We start from the raw sequence: 22554 nt of genomic DNA on the forward strand, positions 1-22554 counted from the left end.
GCTTTAAAAAATAAACAAACCCCAGATGTGTCCTGCGAAGAGCTGAAACTTGGTTCTGTCCACATGCCTCAGAGAGATCGGATGAGGAAATGGCCCAGCTTGGCCCTGGCTTTACCCACTTACGTTACTCTTGAAGGTGTCTTTGCCAAAATGAGAATGAACTGCCACCTTTTGGAATAGGGGCTCATACCATAGTCTGCATTCCCAACTTTTCTTGAAACAGATCTGTGTTCTGCAGCTGTGGCCACCATCCTGAGATCAGGTCCTGTTAACCAGGTCCTGTTGCTGAGAATCAGGGGGCACTGGAGTAGAGGCCCTGTTTGTTATGGTTCAATTCCTGGTCAGGGCACATGACTGGGTTGCAGGCTCAATCCCCAGTGTGGGGCATGTAGGAAGCAGCCCTGATCAATGATTCTCATCATTTATGTTTCTATCTATCTCCCTTTCCCTTCCTCTCTGAAATCAATAAAAATATATTAAAAAATAATAACATTCATGAATGATGGGAAACAACCTGAGTCTCTTAACCTTCTTTATTCACTCTTAGCTGTTTTTCAAAGACAAATTATTAGTTTAAAAAACCTTTTTAGTTAAATTAATGTTTCTTTAGTTGCTTAATGCCTATCAGTTGTGAAATACCTTTAATAATATATAACGTATGGAGTATAGGAATAAAACTGTCTTAGATTTTCCTTTGACTCTTTCTCTTAACACAATTACTGAATTTAGGGTAACTCAGTTAAAAGCACTGTGGCATGTAGCATTTTTACCATGAAAAACGTGCTAATAAACATCTAGCCAGAATAGTCTCTATATCACATAGTGATTATATAGTGTTTTCCTCTGCATGTTCAAATTCTTGCAAATACTGCCATATGACAGGAACGGTAGGGAGAAGAGGTCGGAGGGAGTTAACTAATTAGTGAAAGTTAATTAATATTATAAATGAAGAACAAAATCTTATGCTGATCTGAGTTTGAACTTTTCTATGTTAACCTGCATCAGCCTTAGTTGCAAATAATATTCTGAATTAAATATTAAGGCCAGTATTGAAAAGCATGAAGGGGGCGGGGGGATTTGAAAGATAGCTGGGAGCAAAGATTAAGAGCGGAAGAAGAAAATATGAAACTATAGATGAAAAGATATACTATAGCAAAGTTATTGATTTGTAGCTTTACATATTTTATGAATGTCTAAAGGGAAAGGAGATACACATATAGTATAAAGACATGCTTATTGCTAAGAGCTTTTGTGATGTAAAGTATATTCTATAAGTCTCAGATTTGATTAATTGACAAGAAGAAAAAATACTTAGAAAATAATACCTTTTTATTTTTAAAATTATAACCCCCCACTGCCACCCAAAACTGCTGTTCTCCTTTGAGTTATCTGCATGTTATTACAAGTGGCATATACTAGTATTCTGCTTGGGTAAAGCTGTGAGTTTTATTTTCTTCCTGATTACATTTCCTGATAAGTTATTAATATTTTGGAAACAGTTTGGAGAGAAAAAACATACTGCATATTTGATTTAGTTACAACATTTCTCATTTATTTTTTAGATTGCAGATTAGAATGACATATAAGGCAACTACTTCATTAATTCCTGTGCTTGGGAATCTTTTAAGGATATTAAACTTACTTATTTCTAATTATTCATAAAACAACTTCTATTGCAGTAAAGTGTGTTGAAATTTTCATGTGGCTTTATTTCCTTGACAATTTCTTAAATAGTATAGAAAATATATCTTCTCTATTTCATTTTAAATTTTAATACAATTGCTCATTTTAATATTATCAAATATCAGCATTTTAAGAAATTAGGTTTAAAAGAATTGTTATGAAAAAATGAGATTACATTAAACAAGGAATATACAATATGCTTGGATTGTTAGAAATTTGAGTAATGAAATGAGGCTATATTGCCAGTGAACAATTATATAATCATATGTAACTGACTTATTTTTGTTGGATTATTAGAGAAGTACAATGCAAATGAATTTATTTTGGTTTTTATTTTCTAGCAAATTTTAAAAGCTTGCATCGACCAAGTGAAAAAGTATCCAGAATTCTATACTCTCCATGAAGTCACCAGTTTAATGGGATTCTTCCCATTCAGAACAGAGATGGGATTAAAGTTAGAAAAAACTCTTCTTGCACTGGTAAGGTTTGCCATATGAAAGTATATACTTATTTTTGTTAGAAACATAATCTGTATTTCACACAGACAACATTTGTTTTTAAATTTATTTCTTGATTTTCTTTTCTTAGAGTTCCCATCTTACTGAATATAAGCAGGAAGCCTCCCCGCCCCTCCACCCCCTTTTTTAAGGGATTTTACACACAATTATACTGGAAGTGTGTGTGAAGAGGATATTTTAGATTTTCTCCTATAACCTGTGATGATATGTACCTCATAAAATGAGAGGTTAAAGTGGCAGGAAAGATTCCATGGTTCCCTTCTCTTGGACCCTTTTTAAAAAATATATATATGGTGGGTGTCAAGCAAAAACGTGAAAGTCTTGCCCTGGCTAGTATACTCATTGATTAGAGCATCGGTGACCTGCGACTAAAGGGTCCCAAGTTCAATTCCAGTAAACCAATCAGTGTGTCTCTCTTACATGGGTATTTCTCTGTCTCTCCCCCCTCCCTTCCACTTTGAATAAAAGTCAATGGAAAAATATCCTCAGGTGAGGATTAACAACAACAACAACAAAAAGTCTTGACTTAAAGAAGGCTCTAAATTTGACATTTGCATTTAGTAGTATGAAGAATTTTAACTTTAAAGTTTCCTATGGTGAAAAGATACTTGGGGGAAAAATATATCAAGATTTTTGTAATAAGCAATGATTTCATTCTTATTTAGGGTAGCGTGAAATATGTGAAAACAGTATTTCCCTCAATGCCTGCAAAATTGCAGCTCTCAAAAGATAACCTATCTACCAATGAAATACCAGAACAAACAGCTGCAGCTATGCATTACGTAAGTACGAAAGTGGTTTGGGATGGGATCTCTATAAGTAATCTTCTGTACCTCATAAAGTATAGATAATCTGATTCTTTTAAAGTTTCCTTCAGTTTCCTTTTTGTTATTTTAGTAAAGAAATTTCCAATAAGTATAATGAAGTAACAGGGTATATTTTGTTTTTCAGGACATTAGTAAAGATCCAAATGCAGAGAAGCTTGTTTCAAGATATCACCCTCAGATAGTTCTAACTAGTCAATCATTATTTGCCTTATTAAATAATCATGGACCGGACTACAAGGAACAGTGGGAAATTCCAGTGTGTATTCAACTAATACCTGTTGCAGGTTTGTGATTTGCCATGTCAGGTAATGCTCTTAACAGAAGAGTTGGAATGGTTCTATTTCAGCTATCTAAACACAGGTAGTCATTTGTCAAATACAAATATCTAAGTTTTGATTTAATGAGGATATAAGTTTAATACTTACACTCAATAGAACTTTTTAAATAGAGCTACCACAGAATTGACACTCATCTAAATATATCTAAGAGCCTAAGTGACCTTTATGAAGGAATGACCGGTCGACCAGTCGCTATGACTCAACGCAGGAGCTGCCCCCTGGTGGTCAGTGCACTACCACAGCCAACCTGGCCCCTCCCCCTGGCCGGCCCCCATTAGCACCTAGTGCTAAACCATTTGTAGAGACCTGCTTCTGGGTCAGGGTTTCGTACGTAACATAGCAGCTCCCTCACTGCAATCTATTGAAATTCAGCCCTTGACACAGGGATTTGTCTTGCTCCTGTTCTCTCCCTTCCCTGGGGGCCGCCCACCCGCCATGGTAGGGAAGGAGGAGACTGGGAGGCAGGGAACCATGCGGTGGCGGGGCACCAGCGTCCGGCATTCGTTCCTTCTGCACCTGGCCCAGCGACCGTCACCTCCTCTCTCTACCCCATTGGGACCTTTGGGCCCCAGGCTGGTACGGGGAACTGGGGGTTGATGGCGGCGGACGCGGCCCCTTTTCCAGGGGGGCCAAGGGCTGGCTCCCTTCTTGAGGCCAGCGGCCAACCTCCCACAGTCCCTCACCCAGCCGGCCAACCTCCCACAGTCCCTTCCTCCCCCCAACCCCCTGCCACCATGCATGAATTCATGCACCTGGCCTCTAGTCTATATACACTGAGTGGCCAGATTATTATGACCACCCCATCAGTACTTCGTTGGGCCACCTTTTGCCTTCAATACTGCGGCGATTCTTGGCATTGATTCCACGAGATGTTGAAAGGTGATGTGAGGAATCTGACACCATGCCTGATGAATAGCACTGTCAAGTTCTGTGAGATTTGATGGTTGTGGAACCAGCTGCCTGGTGGCTCTTTTAACTTCGTCCTACAAATGCTCATTTGGATTGAGGTCTGGTGATTGTGGGGGCCACCTAAGCAAAGTAAAGTCTCCCTCATGTTCTTGAAACCACTCCTTCATAATATGAGCACCGTGGCATGGCTCATTGTCTTGTTGGAAGAAGCCATCTCCATTGGGATATGCCATCAACATGACAGGATAAACTTGATCAGCAACGATACTTAGGTATGTTGTGCTATTCAGACGTTTATAATGATCTGGCCCTCTAGCAACTTCAGTGTGAAATTATAGCTAATTTGCCTACAAACGTCAGGTGGTCATAATAATCTGGCCACTCAGTGTATATAAAAGCCTAAGTGTTACAGCCACTTGACCAACCAACCAGTCACTATGACAGGCACTGTACACTAGGGGGCAGATGCTCAACACAGGAGCTGTCCCCTGGTGGTCAGTGCACTCCCACTGCCAACCTCCCACGGGTGGCCAATCTCCCGTGGTCATTCCCCCCAGACTGGGCAAGATGTCCCTGATCACTGGCCAGGCTGAGGGACCCCACCCGTGCATGGATTCATGCACCAGGCCTCTAGTAGATAAGTTATATCTATAGAACCTGTACTCATGAGGGGTGAGAGGTATTAGAGAAGTAATTATGGTTTAGAGCAGTGGTCGGCAGACTCATTAGTCAACAGAGCCAAATATCAAAAGTACAACGATTGAAATTTCTTTTGAGAGCCAAATTTTTTAAACTTAAATTATATAGATAGGTACATTGTTATTAACTTAATTAGGGTACTCCTAAGGCTTAGGAAGAGCCACACTCAAGGAGCCAAAGAGCCGCATGTGGTTCGCGAACCACAGTTTGCCGACCACAGGCAGGGTGACTAAAAACACATGAAATGGTGAGGTTCTATCTTTTAATGAAATGAAAGGAATGCAATACTTCATTAGACACCCTCAAATGGGTGAGTACTTGTCTGTTATTGGAATTCAGAATTAAAATAGGTCTATACTTATGAGCATAGGCTAATCTGTCTATTGACAGTAAAATTATTTGCATATAAATTCCTCTGTACAAAAGATTATTCCCCTTCAGGTTTGGTTCATATTTAGTAGCTTTTTCTTATATTCCAGAATTAATAATATTATATGTGACAATGTAATTATAATAAATGAAGGACTGTGTCTAATGAAACAAAACTGCAAATGTAATATATTCTCTGTGGTAAAAATTTCATTACATGTTGAAACCATAATCCTATAAGATCTGAGTATTAATGACAGGAAAAGTATAATAGTAAAATAAATCCTTTTAAAAAATTATTAGAAAAAATATATATTTTTCTTGCCAGTCAGATTCTCTGGTCCTTAGATCTCTAAGGGATTTTAAAGATCTTCTGGTTCAGGGGTGGCAGATATTTGGGCTTGTGCTACCACTTTCTTACCCATGCCTCTTTGTTTAGTGATCCTTCTGTCATACATTCTGGGTTTTTTTCCTAAATATCACTACTAGAAACTAATAATTCCCTTCTCTTTCTGTTTTAAGGTTCAAAACCGGTTAAAGTAATTTATGTTAATTCACCACTTCCCCAAAAGAAAATGACAATGAGAGAGAGAAATCAAATCTTCCATGAAGTTCCATTAAAATTCATGATGTCCAAAAATACATCTTTTCCAGTCTCTGCAGTATTTATGGACAAACCAGAAGATTGTATGCCTGAAATGGATGTATGTAATGTTTTTTTTCCTTAAGGGAATGTATTTGTTTATTCTGTTGAAGCTTAAAGTTTTATTACAAGTCTCTAAATCTGGTAGTTAAAAATCTAGGCTGTAGATTGAAACTTAAAATTGAACCCCAAGTCAAGGTAGCCTTTGGGCAACTAATTTAATTTCCCTCAGCCTCTGGTTTTTCTTCTTCTTTTTTTTTTTTTAAAAAAGAAAGGCAATACCTATTTCACAAGATTGTTGTAAGCGTTAGCTTTGCTATTACAATGTAAAATGCTGAGCACAGTCATTAGTATGCATGTACTAAAAACTCAGTTAGTAATGGTGATAATTATGGTGGTAGTTTTAATTGTTCTCATTTATATTTAAAATTTTTTAAGTATGAAAAGGAACAGATGAATTGGATTGGTACAGAAAGTATTTGGCCAGATTGTTAATCCTTTTCAGTATACTTAGTAGCTGTGTGACCTTAAGGAAGCTACATAATCTCTCTGTGTCTAGTTTGCTCATCTGTAAAATGGATATCATGATATTACCTAACTCATAGGATTATTTGGAATTAAATGAGTTAATATATGTAAAGCATTTAGAACAGTGAAGCATTTGCATTCCAGAAACAGTAGCATTTGTTATTTTGTGTATTTTAAAAAATCCATGATTATTAAAGTAAGACATTCTGTTTATACTAGACTTTCTTCATTTGTTCCACAAATATTTATTGAGTAGATACTTTCCTATGCACTGAGGATACAGCAGTGAATAAAAATAGTCTTTTTTCTCTTAGAGCTTATATCAGAGCTTAACAAAATAATAGCAAAAAAGGAAATAGTGGTAAATGCTATTCAGAAAAATAGAGTTGGTTAAGGGAAAGAGATAGAAATGGAACTATTTTAGACTCATAGTCAAGAAGGCTTTCCCAGAACAAGAAATATGAACAGAGACTTGAATAAAGTGAGAGAACAAACACAATTATGAAGTAAAATAGAAAAATAGTTTTCTTATTACTAAGAGTTCATACTATTTAAAGAATAATGGCTTTTTGGCTTTTATATTTTTATGTTTTTCTCAGTTTGCCATTTGTCTTTTAATATTTTTATAATATAAATGTCATACAGCATTTCCAACTTTTCTTAAGTTGTTTATTTATTTATTTATTTTTGCATTTTAAAGTCTACCTAAAATTTATATTAGTGTGAAGTGAATATCAGGAAGTAACAAGTATTATTATGAAGAAACATGAAATAGGTTAAAAGGGATGAAAACTGACAGAGTAACTCTTTTCATTAACAGCAGACCAGGTTAATTTGGATCTTTCTCATTACTGCTGACAACTACACTTGATCTTAGCCAAAAAGCCAAGAAGTGATTATTACTTCTGACAACGAAAAAAGCTGGAAAAAATATTAAAATCCTTTCTTAAAATCATCAAAGAGCTAACAAGATAGTAAGGGCTGAGATATCAGAGAAGACCAGAATCCAGGGAGGTGAGGCTGTCTCTTAGGGTTATTTTTGCCCTGGATGGTATTGAGCAACCCTGAAGACGCAACAGAAAATGAACTGTGATTTTGGCAGCATCAGAGGACTAGGGAGACAAAAGTCACAGTTCAGTTTTTCATCAAAGGCTTAGACCCTGCAGGGCTATACCCCAAAAGTAAGGGTAAACCAGAAATAAATTGGCTTTCTCAGAGGTTGTAGCCTGAGTTTCAGGCCTTGAACTTGGATTCAGATGGTTTTGGATTACTGGACACTTTGCAAAAGCAAATGAAAATAATTCTTAGAGGAACATAATATAATTTTGAGCCTCAAATAGTTTCTGTGAATAACATTTAAAAATATAGATAGCTAGAAACAGGAGGAGAAACAATGACCAAACAGATTCACATAAATGGGTCTTAGAATTATCCATCAAAAACTGTTAGTCAATTCTGTTTAATCATACAACATTCAAAGAAAGTAATGCTTGAAAAGAACTGGAAACTTTTACAAGCTATAACAGCCCAGTTGGTGTGGCTCAGTGGTTGAGCAGTGACCTATGAACCAGAAGGTCATGGTTTGATTCCCAGTTAGAGCACATGCCAGAATTTCAGGCTCAATCCCCAGGAAAGGGAGTGCAGGAGGCAGCCAATCAATGATTATCTCTCATCATCCATGTTTCTATGTCTCTCTCTCCTATCCTCTCTGAAGTCAATAAAATATATATATATACACACACACTCTTAGAGCAGTGGTTCTCAAACTTCTGGCCCTTTAAATACAGTTCCTCATGTTGTGACCCAACCATAAAATTATTTTTGTTGCTACTTCATAACTGTAATGTTGCTACTGTTATGAATCGTAATGTAAATATCTGATATGCAGAATGGTCTTAGGTGACCCCTGTGAAAGGGTCATTCGACTGCCAAAGGGGTCGCGACCCACAGGTTGAGAACCGCTGCTCTAGAGGCTCAGTGCACGAAATTCATGCACAGGGGTGGGGGGTTGTCCCTCAGCCCAGCCTGCACCCTCTCCAATCTGGGATCCCTCTCACAATCCAGGACCACTGACTCCTAACCGCTCACCTGCCTGCCTGCCTGATCACCACTAATCCCTCTGCCTACCTTCCTAATCACCCCAAACACCTCTGCCTGCCTGCCTGATTGCCCCTACCTTGCTCCCCTGCCAGCCTGATCAACCCTAACCACCTGTGCCTTGACTCCCGGCCTAAGCCACAGTCTGGGCTCCCTCTAGGAGGCGACCTGGCGGATCAGGGGAAGGCATCGCCCCTATTACCCTGCTGCTGCTGCCACTGCTTGCCTGAGCCTCTGCTCAACCCTTGCAGCAGCCACTGCGGCTTTGTCTAGAACAGTGGTTCTCAACCTTGGCTGCACATTAGAATCACCTGGGAATCTTTTTAAAATCCTGATTTCTAGGCCTCATCCTCCAGAAGTTCTGTTTCTTTGTTACTCATGTTGTGACCCCACCCCATAACAAAGAAACAGAATTTCCGGAGGATGAGGCCCAGGAATCAGGATTTTAACAAGATTCCCAGGTGATTCTAATGTGCAGCCAACATTGAGAACCACTGGTCTAGAAGGACGTCCGGATGGTTACCCGGAAGACGTCTGCTCTAATCAGCATATTACCCTTTTATTAGTATAGCTGTATTCATATATATACAGATTTGAGAAAGAACTAAAAATTTTAAATTTTAAAAGTGAAAAATACAGTAATTACAGTTAAGAATTCTGTAAATGGGTTATAAGCACATTAGATAAAGCTGAAAAGAGGATTGATAAACTGGAAGATGAGTCTGAGAAGACTATCCATATTGTAACGCAGACAACAAAAAGATAAAAAAATATAAAGAATAAGGCAAGAGATAAGAGAAGATATACTAGTAATGAGAATGTTTAATGTGTGTAGTTGCACCCAAAAGGATGGTGTAAAGGAGACATTGGGGCCAAATCAATACTTGGAGACAAAGAAAAAACTCTTGAATGACCTCAGAGAAACAAAAGGCACATTTTCTATATAGCACTGAGAGTTAAACTGCCAAATAACTTCTCAACAGCAACAATGGAACCAGAAGACATTGGAATAATATTGTGTTAAAAAAATATAACCCATTTACTAAAATTCTCTAACCAAATTAAACAGATATTTTTCATTAAATATTGAGTTTGCCACCAGCGGACCCCCTCTAATGGATGTTCTTTAGGCACAAGGAAAATAATCCAGATGGAAGGAGGAATGAAGAATAACAAAAGTGAAAATAATATGTATAGACTCTAATTTGTAGGTGATTGCAGGGGCACTCAAGAAGTTAAGAGATTTCTGAGATGACGGGAGCCCTAAGAACTCTAGATACTGACCAAAGTCCCTTACAAGGCAAAAGCCTTTGTTCAGGAAAAGTTACTGGTGTTAGAGTCCATATTGAGCAGAACAAGGGCATTAAAGATAAATAAATTTTCAGATAACTAATTGTAGGTGAAGGAAATGGAGGAACCAGATCTCAGAATGTGCTCAAGATTCACACACATACACACGAACCTACATATATGCATACTTTGTGGTAACAATGAAGCATGAGCTTAGAGCCATGAAGCTAAGAAAACTGTCCTGGCATACAGGATTGTTCTTACATAGCAGCAAGAGAAACCATCACATTTAAACATGAAGAACAGAAGAAGCTTGTTGATGGAAGCTCTTACAAAGGTATTAGAGGGGGAAAAACATATTGTTATAACATTTCTACAGTGAAGATGTACCCACAAAATCTGAACACTGTATTCATCCTAAAAAGCTTACTTCTAGAAATGTAGCTTAGAAGTACCAGGAAAAGAACAAAATGCATGTGCAAGCTATTCATTGCAGTACTATTTGCAGTAGCAAAGGATTAGAAACAATGCATACGTGCACAGGTATTAATTAAATAAATGGTACATTTTCAATAGCATACTAAGCAGCTATTAAAAAGAATGAAAGGAGCTTTAGATATGCTGCTATAGTGACATCCAGGATATATTGTTGAGTGAAACAGGAAAGGAAGAGAACATTTTTTTGTAATAGGCTACTTTTTAATTAAATAAGAAGGATATATAAAATCCATGATTGGCCAAACATAGATTTGCAGTTGTGAGTACATGAAATCAGAGTAAAGAAAATCCACACCATGAAGAATAAACTTAAACTAGTGAAAATGGTTAATTGGAGGAGGGATGGAACAAAGCAGAGGAGGTAGGATTATCAACTAGATTTCTCTGAATGTTCTTTGTTTTATACTTTTAACTGAGCCAAATAAATGTTTTACATGTCTCTAAAACAAATTTTAAAATGTTATAAAAGCCAATCAAAGCTGAAGTGAAACAAATGAACCCACTGTATACCAAGTTAGTGCTTTAACCAGTCAGAGAAGAATTATTTTAAGTGATAGAAACTTAGTAAATTGATTGTTACTGCCCTAAAGATTCATATCCTAAATTCAGAAAGAACTGCCAAAAAATCTTAAACTGCATTTAGTAGTCATATTGCTATGAATGATATTGCTGTTTTTATTTTGAACACATCAGATAATACAATAAAACAAATAAGTAGTAATTATATTAAGATTCAAGTATTCCTAAAATATGCCAAGCAATGAAGTTAAGTAAAGCTCTATAATAATATAGAAGTTGTATCAAAAAGATACCAGAACCAACTTAAAGAGTTTCCTATTGGACAGAGATGTGTCAGTTTAACTATGATAAAGGATGACTGCAATGGATTGAAACATGAAATATGTTAAAAATCTATGAATTCATAATGGTACTTTACAAAAAGTACTAGTCATCTTTGGAGAATGCTAATGCATGAAGTCATTATTCTGAAAACTGATTTTTAAAAACAAAGTATTGTCTTGCCTTTCCAGTACAAACTATATATCAGGGTAATGAAAGAATATGACTGTCATCATTTTGTAGCTCCTAATAAAATAGTGAATCTAGGCAGTGATCCTCATCAGTGACTGCTAAAATCATTAGAAGATCAGTGAGGAATTTTATAATGGATAGATTAAGTTGATGAAACTTGATGAACCAACAAATCAATTGTAATACCACAAGAAGAAAGATAACCAGACATCGTTAGCTTCCTGATTGAAACAAATATACAGTACCATAAATAAATACTCTGGTTAAAAATTATACCTGAATCCGATCAAGCTATTAGATCATTTTAATAGGAAATTCTAAAGCTATATAAATGTGTTAAATGATATCAGAGGGATGCAGAAATTAAAATCTAAAATGGAAATTTTGTCTATGGCTAGGTAGATTATTTTGTTAGAGCTTAGTTCCAACACACCAACGTTGTGGGTTCAATTCCTGGTCAGGGCACATACAAGAATCAACCAGTGAATGCACAAATAAGTGGAACAACAAATCAGCGTTTCTCTATCAAATCAATTTTAAAAATGGAAATTTTTACAAGCTAACTAATATGGTTTCTTCTGTAAGTATCTGGCAGATGTGGGAGTTGGCAGAGTATGGGGAGAGGCATTTGACAAAATTGAGAGATATGTCAACCAAATGCAATGTAGAGATTTTGGTTGGATACTGATTTCAATAAACAATTGTAAAAAGATGTCACACTGGGAAATTTTAACACTTGATTAAATATTTTATGACATTAAGGATGAATCCTTTTATAGCTACATGCTAAAGTATTTACAGATAAATAAGATTTTTAATTTTATCTAAATTCTGTTGGGGTGAGAATTGTTTTTCAATTCATTAATTTTTTATTTAAATTTTTTATTTTATATTATGTATTAAATATTCTGATTTTTAATGTCTAGTGTTCTAATTTTTGTTGCTTTTTAAGTATTTTGTAATTATCATTAATATCTGGAGTATTTTTTCATTTCCAAGTGCTTGGATTTATTTGTTTATATTTTTCTTAATGATTTTATTTCCCTCTAAACAGAGAGTAAGACCTTAGCAAATTGTGCTTTGTGCTATATTGATGTTTTCTTTGTATATTAACTTATAGTCCATCTTTGGAAATGCCCCTTGGAATCTTGGGAGGGAAAAGGTATATCTTTGTAGTCTATACGTATGTTTTCAGTCATTCATCTACATTTGTTTCAGTACTTTAATATTATTCATACTTTCTATTTTTACATACTTAGAGACATACAATTATGTTTCTGACAAATTTTCCTTTTTAAGTTTTGACTACATATTTTGATAGTTTAGGCATGTCACAATTCATGACCAGACCATTATCTATTTGTCATCGATTTCCTCTTTTTTTAAACATAGAATTCCCTTTTCTGTTTAATGCTTTGCATTGAATTCTGTGTTGTCTAACACTTAATATTACTATTCCTTCTCTCTTTATTTCTTGATATTGTGCCCTGTGGTTTTGTTTTTCACCTCTTTGTGAAAGAATGCTTTATATAAATAACATAGTTTATTTATTTTTTACTAAATCTAGTAGTATTTTTTATTTTATTAGGATCTACCTTTACTGAGAAGCTATTTACTATGTGCCAGGGACTATGTCAAGTAACTTTCTATATACAATTTCTCATTTACTCCTTAGAACAAATCCAGGAAGATGACCCTGTTACCACTATTTTAGTGATGAAGAAATTAAGGCCCAGAAAGTTTTAAAGAACTTACACAGGTTGATTTACTCACTATCTGATTGCTGTCAGACTATTTCTTTCTTAAAACGTAGGCTGTAAGGCTAATGGGTGTACATAGCCCAGCCTGTAACCAAATTTCCATGGTATTTCTTTAACATGCCATGCCAGATTAAGGAGAGATCTGCTGCTGCGGGAAGAGGACCATTTATTCCTCAGTAAATTAAATCTGTAATTCTTCCATTACCAGAATAGTACATGAAAAACTGCAGTTTCAGTGGCTCCATGTCCCAGAATACAAAAAAATCATGTCCTGGCCACTTCTCCTCCTGTTACTGAGATTCATTTTCCCTGAGTAGATGTAGAAAGAAAGTCACTGATTGATGCACCGGACTCAGAGGCTGGCGACCCTTCACCAGCAGCATTAGAGAGCAGCTTCCTCACAGTGGCAAAGAGGCTTTTCTCCTGTCAGCTAAGTCCAGGTGTCTGTCTCTGCAAGAGTGTGTGGAACGGGTGTGAATGAAAATCTGCTTCCTTCATATTTGGCTCTATGTCTTCTTTGTGGTCCTGTCTACTGTTTGATTAGTGGAAATTCCTCTTGGGATGTGATAGTTCACAAATGCAGGTATTCCCCATTTCCTGTGTTGATAACCGCTTCCCAGATTTGTGTTTCATCAACATTTCAATGGGAATGTAAGGTTAAATAAATTAGTTTATAGTCTTTTATTGTCATTCTTAAGCAAGAACCCTTCAGAGCCATTAGACTCTGCTTTTAAAGAGCATGAACTATGTATGTGAGGAGTAAGGGCATTAAGAGATAGATGAGGTGTGGCCTGGAACTTTTGCTAATAGTTTAACAATATATTTTCTTAAGATGTCTCATGAAGTTAATGACTGCCGAAAAATTGAAACCCTTGAAAATTTGGATCTGGATTTTGATGATGATGTCACAGAACTTGAAACTTTTGGAGTAACCACCACCAAACCATCAAAGTCCCCAAGTCCAGCAAGCACTTCCACAGTACCCAAAATGCCAGTTGCTCCCAGAGCCCCCAGTGCAGCATCCACACCTGTGGCACCAGCTGCACCAGTAGACATTTCTGCTCATGCTAGAAGTTTATCTCAGATTCTAATGGAACAGTTGCAAAAGGAGAAACAGCTGGTGACTGGTATGGACGGTGGCCCTGAAGAATGTAAAAATAAAGGTGATCAAGGAGTTGTACTATGTGCTGAGAAGGTATCAGATAATTCTGACAAGCCTCTGGTGCAAGATGGTGACTTGCAAACATCTGATGAGTTACAGTTAGGAAGTTCTGTGGAAATGGAAACCTCTGATAAAAATGACATGGCTACTGATACAGTGTGTGCTGATGAAAGACTAAATATTCCAGAGAGTACTGACAATTCAAAGGAAGAGACTGTTACATCAGAAGCAGAGAAAACTGAGGATGTAATTCTTTGTCATAGTGATACAGATGAAGAATGTTTAATCATTGATACAGAGTGTCAAAAGAATAGTACCGGAAAGACAGCTGATGTGGGTTCTAACTTAAATTCTAAACCAGCCAGCCCAAATTCTTCCTCAGGACAGGCTTCTGTAGGAAACCAGACTAATACTACTTGTAGTCCTGAAGAGTCCTGTGTTTTAAAAAAACCTATCAAACGAGTATATAAAAAATTTGACCCGGTTGGGGAAATTTTAAAAATGCAAGATGAACTCTTAAAGCCAGTTTCCAGAAAAATACCTGAACTGCCTTTAATGAATACAGAAAATTCTAAACAACCTCCTGTTTCCGAGCAACCCTCTGCTCCTTCAGATGCCACTACTTGGCCAAAAACTGCATGGACCTCTGCATTTCAGAAGCCAAAAGGACGTAAGTAAATATTTACAAAAACCTTTATATTTATACTCTTTGCCTGTATCTTGTCCTTCAGTTCTGCTCCTTCATTCACCTCACTTTCTCTTTGTATTAACCTGTTTAAAATCTTTATATAGTCATTGATATTTCACTTCATTTTTAACCTACTTATCAGTATTTTAACTTCCAAACCTTCTTTCTAAATATGTACCCAAAGATGTATAGATTTTGTACCCTATGTTTATCCAACATGTGCAGTGGCTACTAAGCTATAGGCAGTGTACTTTGCCAAACTGAAGGGAAACTGCATAAAAATGATAAACATTTATTAATCCAAAATGTATTTCTTCTTGGTATTGAACTGTAATTTTGTACTTTTATATTTTGTGAAGTAGATATAAAGCTGCACTTCAGCTCTGCCTAGATTAGGAATAACATTTTTCTAAACTCTTCTTCTCACTTCATATGTTGTCTCACTAATTTATACTTTGCCTAGGGATAAAGTAGTAGTTAAAAGAAAGAAAACTGTAAAGCTTCAATTTCAGGTTTTGCGGCAGTTCCAATAAACATAAACAGAAGTGATAATAGCGTGAAGATATACTCAGAGGAAATATAAAGTTAAATTTGATAGAAATTTAAAAATAAATCACTGAATTGTTTTATCTCAGATTATGATGAATAACCGACTAATGTCTTTTAAAATAAAAATGAGAAATATAATTATTTTTAAAGGATTGCCATATGAACTTCAGGACTATGTTGAAGATACATCAGAATATGTAGTTCCTCAGGAAGGAAATTTTGTTTACAAGTTATTTAGCCTGCAAGACCTGCTGTTACTTGTACGATGCAGTGTCCAGAGGATAGAGACCAGACCACGTTATAAAAAACGGAAGAAAATCAGAAGAGTAAGTTGTTACTTGTGGAGTTGGGATGTAGTAGCCCACATAGTAGTAAATAATCTTCAAATATCTAACATGGCATTGTTGTGAAGTTTAATTTTAAGTTGTTGATCACTCTTATAGTAGTTTTTCCAGGTTGAATTTTTAGTAAAATACTGAAAACATTTTTAATAAGGGAAAGTACTTAATTAAATATAATTAGTCATGAATGCTGATAACATTCTTGCATGAAATGTATAAACTTTGTGAATAATGGCCCCATCATAGATTTGACTGAGACTGGCACATATGTTCCTGCTTTCTCTGTGAATTTGGATTTCCATTATGAAATACTAGAGGCCCAGTGCACGAAATTCATGTATGGGTAGGGTCCCTAGACCTGGCCGGCAATCAGGGCCAATCGGGGCCTTCTGGTTGCCAGCCCAGGCCTTCCTTCCCCAGTTACCAGCGCCTTCCTTTGTTCCACGCCGCCCCCTGGTGGTCAGCGCACGTCATAGTGAGCAATCGAATTCCCAGTCTCTCAGTGGAACTCCTGTGGGGACAATTTGCATATTAGGTTTTTATATATATGACTAGGGGCCCGGTGCACGAAATTCGTGCACTGGGTGTGTGTGGGGGGAGTGTCCCTCAGCCCAGCCTGCCCCCTCTCACATACTGGGAGCCCTCAGGCATTGACCCCCATCACCCTCCAATTGCAGGATCGGCCCCTTGCCCAGGCCTCATGCCTCTGGCCCAGGGGGGGACCCTCATTTCCCCCCATCACTGGTTCTGCCCCCAGCCCAGGCCTGATGCCTCTGGCCCAGGCATCAGGCCTGGGCAGGGGACCCCCAGACCCCTCTGATTGCTGGCTCTGCCCCTTGCCCAGGCCTGATGCCTCGGCCAGAGGCATACACCCCCATCACCCTCCAATCACAGGATCGGCCCCTTGCCCAGGCCTGACGCCTCCGCCAGAGGTGTCAGGCTTGGACAGGGGACCCCCATCTCCCCCCGATCACTGGCTCTGGCCCCCACCCAGGCCTGAGGCCTCTGGCCCAGGAATTATGCCTGGGCAGGGGACCCCCATGTCCTTCTGATCGCTTGCTCCACCCCCCGCCCAAGCCTGAGGCCTCTGATCCAGGCTTCAGGCCTGGGCAAGGGGACCATCATATCCCCCCAATCCCCGGCTCAGCCCCCCGCCCAGGCCTGATGCCTCGGCCAGAGGAGTTGACCCTCATCACCCTCCGATCACCAATCACCGGATCGGCCCCTTGACCAGGCCTGAGGCCTCTGGCAGAGGTGTCAGGCCTGGGCAGGGGACCCCGAGCTCCCCGCGGTTGCAGGCTCCGCCCCTGCCCAGGCCTAACGCCTCTGGCTGAGGCGTCCGGCTCGGGCAGCGGGGACCCGCAGCTGCAGCGGCCCCGCGATCGTGGGCTCCGCTTTAGGCCCAGGCAAGGGACCCCTAGCTCCTGGGACTGCCAGCTTCGACCGTGCCCAGCTCCCATCGCTGCTCCACCCCTACTTCCTGCTATCACTGGCCAGGGCGGCAAAGGCGCCTGATTCTCCGATCATGGCTGGGGGGCAGGGCAAAGGCGGCCCCAAGGCCGCCTTTGCCCTGCCCCCCAGCTCTTAGCTCCCCCCTGGGTTTCCGATCACTGTCAGTGGCAGGGGGCTTCTTCCTGCTTTCCCTTTCGCCTCCCTGCATTGTGCCTACATATGCAAATTAGCCGCCATCTTGTTGGCAGTTTACTGCCAATCATAGTTGGCAGTTAACTGCGAATCATAGTTGGCAGTTAACTGCCAATCATAGTTGGCAGTTAATTTGCATATAGCCCTGATTAGCCAATGAAAAGGGTATCGTCGTACGCCAATTACCATTTTTCTCTTTTATTAGTGTTGACTAGAGGCCCGGTGCACAAAAATTTGTGCACTCGGGGGGGTCCCTCAGCTTGGCCTGTGCCCTCTCGCAGTCTGGCACCCCTTGGGAGATAATGCCCTGCTGGCTTAGGCCTGCACCCGGGTGGCAGAGGGCAGGCCCAATCCCTAGGTGCAGCCCCTGGTCGGGCTCAGAGCAGGGCCGATTGGGGAGTTGGGGCGCCGCCCCCTGTCACACTCAAGGCAGGGTCGATGGGGAGGTTGCGGCGCCACCCGCTGTCACGCACAGAGCAGGGCGCTGCCCCCTGTCATGCACAGAGCAGGGCCCATCGGGGGGGGGGGGGGGCTTCTTACCCTGTCACGCACAGAGCAGGGTCGATCAGGGTGTTGGGGAGCTCCCCCCTGTCACGCTGATCCCGGTGCTGGGAGGACTCGCGGCTCCACTGATCCCGGAGCTGGGAGGCATATTACCCCTTTTTCTATATAGGATAGAGGCCTGGTGCATGGGTGGGGGCTGGCTGGTTTGCCCTGAAGGGTGTCCTGGATCAGGGTGGGGGTCCCCACTGGGGTGCCTGGCCAGCCTGGGTGAGGGGATGATGGCTGTTTGCAGCTGGTCACACACCCTTCAGGGTGGGGGTCCCCACTGGGGTGCCTGGCCAGTCTGGGTGAGGGGCTGAGGGCTGAAGCTCCCAACTGCTCCTTTTTTTTTTTTTTTTTAATTCTGGGCCAGCTTTAGCTCTGGCTCCAGCTCTGAGGCCTCTGCTGCTGAAAGCAGGTATCTGGTTTGTTTGGGTTCTATAATCGAAACAATGTATAACTCCAGCTCTGCGATCCCGGCTTACTGAAAGCAGGTTTCTGGGGTTTTGTTTAGCTTCTATATTTGTTACAATGTTTCAAACTGCAGGCTCAGAGGCGGGCAAGGCAGGCGGGGAACGTTGGTTTCCTCTGTCACTGAAGCAAGCAAGCCTCATGTTAGTTTCAAGCTGCCTGGCTGCCGGCCGCCGTCTTGGCTGGCAGTTAATTTGCATATCACTCTGATTAGCCAATGGGAAGGGTAGCGGTCATACGCTAATTACCATGTTTCTCTTTTATTAGATAGGATGGATGGATGGATGGATGGATGGATGGATGGATAGATAGATTACCTCTCTTTCTCTCTCACTTTGTCCAAATTGTGGAAAGTGGGCTTTCACACACATTTGAAAAGTCTTGCCAGGATTGTTAGAAGACCAATTGTCTTCCTTTTTTTCCCCCTCTTGTTTCTTTGGGTTTTGATATCAATATTTGCCTCAGTTAAAAAACTTTTTGGTACAATTTGAGTAATTGGCTCTTTCAACTGTTTTCTATATTTGATATTTGAAATTATCTTCCAGATTAGTTTGATTTGTGTGTGTGATCACAGAATTCTGGTAAATAAAGAGGAGCTTCTCTATTATAATTGATTAAGAAATAATGAATCCTCTAATTTTTTTTACGATAATTTTTCCTTTTGTGTACATTTGCCATAGTATACTTCTTAAAAGTTTTAATGTCTGCCTCATGCTGCCTAACCTACCACCCAATAACAATCTTCAAAGATCACTGTATAATGTCAGTGTACTTTGGAGCTAGTGTTTAAGATGAATTAAGAATTGTCATGTTCCAGCATTGATCCTTATAGATCAGTCATAATAAGGAATAACTGAAGAAAAGAAAATTAAAGTGTCAACCTTGTTAAGCTAATAGCAGCAGTGTTAGGGCCTATCATGAAAACACTCTGAAGCTAACTGCGGGATTTGGATGTATACTTTGTCCACCAGAATCCAGTGGACTGGGTGGATCCTTTCCTTGATGATACTTTATCCTTTGTTAAATTTAAGAAAGGTCGTGAATAAGTTATTAAATTCCTAATTCTCATAATTGGATTTTCATCACTATATCAGACTTGAAATTTTAGCAAGCAAATGATTTTTAATTAAATGCATGGGGCAGTTTTGTATGTTTTTTTAATAAGAGAAAATCAAGGAATGGCAAAAGACTATACATTGAACACTGATATTCCCTGTATTAAAAAATTTTTACTTTATTTGCTAATTTTCCTGTTTTATCTGTATTTTACTGTGATCAATTTAATGGCCACAGCATGAACATCTTAAATATATGTAGTGTCAGTGCTATGGATTATATTTTCGAGGTTTTATATCTTTCATTCTTACTTAGTGTCTTTGATTTATTTGGGAGATAATCTCTTTTCTTTCACATTCTACCTTATGAACCCATACATACCGTTTTGTAGTGATCTGCCAGCTTACAGCACTCAAACATTGATGGCCAGTGTCTCTTAAGTAAGAACAGCCTAGGGATGTTTTGGATATATATTTAATTTCTGAAGACATTGTCATTCATTTGACTTAAGTGAAATTTGTAAATGTGAAAGCAAAACTTTATAGGAGAGACTCCACCCTTCATAAAAATATATCTAAAATAGTCCAGCCCCAAAGAATATCTGAATAGCCTTATATTTCTGATTGTGTCAAACCCAGAGTAAAATTTTAAAATTTTCAGTGAATAGTTATATGGTACCAGTCATTGTATGTAATAGTTTAGTACATATCGTTTAAATCCCTTAGCAAAATGTGTTCCCCTTAGAGTCATGTTTTATACCATAGAAACTCAATAAATAGGTACTGAATAAATGAGAAAACTTGAGGGGTGAAGAAGTAGGGAGGTGTTGATAAGAAAAGTAATTTAGGGAAGTTGAGGCACTAGTTTGAGACATTTTAAAGTGGTACTGTTTAAACTATAACTAGGTTAGAATCTTCCTCATTAATATTTCCTATTTAAAAATCAACTTGTTTAGGTAAAGCTTTAAGATATATTATAGAAGTTTCTTCAACCTCCAATGTCCAAAAACCTCATGTCTCTTTTATTTTCCTTTGGGTCTTCAATGTTCTGTTATAATAGTTGAGATTTTAATTTCCAATATCATTTGTCCTTCCCCGTCAAAATGCTGCTTAATAGGAACTGCGCATTAGAGAACTTAAAACAGGAGCCAGTCTTAAATGATGGAATGAAATAAAGAGCGCTAATTTGGACCACAAGATGAAGCAAGAACTTACTGAGTTATACCCATAGTTGTGAAATCCACACCAAGTAACTTTGAATGATTTGATATTATCTGTCTCAGGTAACCAAATTTCCTAAGAGATATATTCTAAAATAATTCAAAAATTTAGATCCAATTATTTTGTAATTTACACTGGTATTCTAGGGTGAAGAAAAAAGATATTGGAGGTGCTTGAATAGAATGAACCCAGTGGGATCAGTGTCAGGAAATAGCTTTGAAGTATCTATTTAAGAATGTATGTGAAAGTTTAAAAGGTTTATGTGAAAAATTGGAAGACAGAGAACCAAGAAAAGCTTTCACTTAGGGAAAATAGGAGCTACTTATCAAGGGAGAAAGGAAATACTAGATTTAATTTTTATAGTTAGAAAACTTTTATTGCACTTAAACTTGCACTTTAATTTTGGAATACTAAGATAAAATATTCAGACTTTCTTTCCTGTGGCTTCCTGGAGATGGCAGTAGAATACATACAGAATTTAAAACCAGAATCAGATATGGCAGTTATTAACAAAGAAAATCCTCTGAAGTGTCAAAGTACTTTCTTTTCAGAAACAGTAATATTTTCTTACTTTAAAAAAATCTTAACTCTGTTATTTAGTCATGATTCAGAAAGGGGTCTTCTTCACCCAGTTGTTCTTTTCCTAACCCTGCTGTAAACTGGCTATGTGTCCTTGAGCAACTGCCTTAGCCCTTTGGGCCTTCTTTTTTTTTTAATCCTCACCTGAGGATATGTTTGTTGATTTGAGATACAGAGAGAAACATCGATGTGAGAGAGAAACATCAATTGATTGCTTCCCGTACATCCCCGGACTAGGGATGACACTCACAACCTAGGTGTGTGCCCTGACTGGGAATCAAACCTACAACATTTTGGTATATAAGTACGTGCTTCAATCAACTGAGCTACCTGGATCTTCATTTCTAATAAAAGCCTAATATGCAAATTGACCAAACGGCAGAACACCTCATCGGTGGCAGGGTGGAGCTGGCAAGTGGGCGGCGCCAGGCCAGCCAAAGTGGGTGCCAGTGGGCAGAGGGAGGGGATGGCGATCAGGGGGCAGCAGCGACCAGCGGCGGCAGAGGGGCAATCAGGGGACTGGGCCAGCCACTTGCTGGCCGGCACAGTCCCCTGATCGGCCCACTGGTCGCCTCCCATAGAGGTAGGCCAGACTGTGGCTTAGGCCTAAGTCATCAATCAGACATCCCCTGAAGGTTCCTGGACTGTGAGAGGGCACAGGCCAGGCTGAGGGACCCACACCTCTGGTCCTATATAATAAAAGCGTAGTGTGCAAATTGTCCCCTTGACCGGAGTTCTTCTGCGAGTTTGACCAGGGGGGCGGGGCTGGCCGGGGGAAGGGAGGGAGTCCCTGGCCAGTGCAGTTGCAGGTGGCCAGGGCAAGGAAGTGAGGCAGACAGCTAGGGGAAGGGAGAGAGTACCCAGCTGGCATCTGGAAGCCACTAGGGACCCTACCAGTGCACGAATTTCGTACACTGAGCCTCTAGTTATACAATAAAATGCTTTTAGCAATAAAATTAAATCAAGGGGCCTTATTACTCATGTTTGGTCCCTGGAATAACAGCTTGTTAAAAATGCAAAACCTTAGTCTACATCTCAGATTCTACAATTTAATAAGATCACCAGGTTATTCCTAATACACATTGAAATTTAAGAAACACTACTTTAGAG

At 39.2% G+C, this 22554-nt stretch overlaps 1 protein-coding gene across 7 annotated transcripts in view; it reads left to right on the forward strand.

The window, feature by feature from the left end:
- ICE2 (interactor of little elongation complex ELL subunit 2) overlaps positions 1-22554 on the forward strand; it is a 78645-nt gene that overhangs the window by 33192 nt on the left and 22899 nt on the right. For 6 of the 7 annotated variants that reach the window (XM_059699565.1, XM_059699562.1, XM_059699563.1 and 3 more), the window contains 6 exons: positions 2025-2162; positions 2867-2983; positions 3153-3312; positions 5866-6047; positions 14024-15023; positions 15741-15916. In XM_059699565.1, coding sequence (XP_059555548.1) covers positions 2025-2162; positions 2867-2983; positions 3153-3312; positions 5866-6047; positions 14024-15023; positions 15741-15916 — 1773 coding nt within the window. Of the gene's footprint in view, positions 1-2024; positions 2163-2866; positions 2984-3152; positions 3313-5865; positions 6244-14023; positions 15024-15740; positions 15917-22554 lie in introns of those variants that run through there. The other variant, XM_059699568.1, reaches the window with a different exon arrangement.

The sequence above is a fragment of the Myotis daubentonii genome, chromosome 1, assembly GCF_963259705.1.
Source record: "Myotis daubentonii chromosome 1, mMyoDau2.1, whole genome shotgun sequence".
NCBI classification, from domain to species: Eukaryota; Metazoa; Chordata; class Mammalia; order Chiroptera; family Vespertilionidae; genus Myotis; species Myotis daubentonii.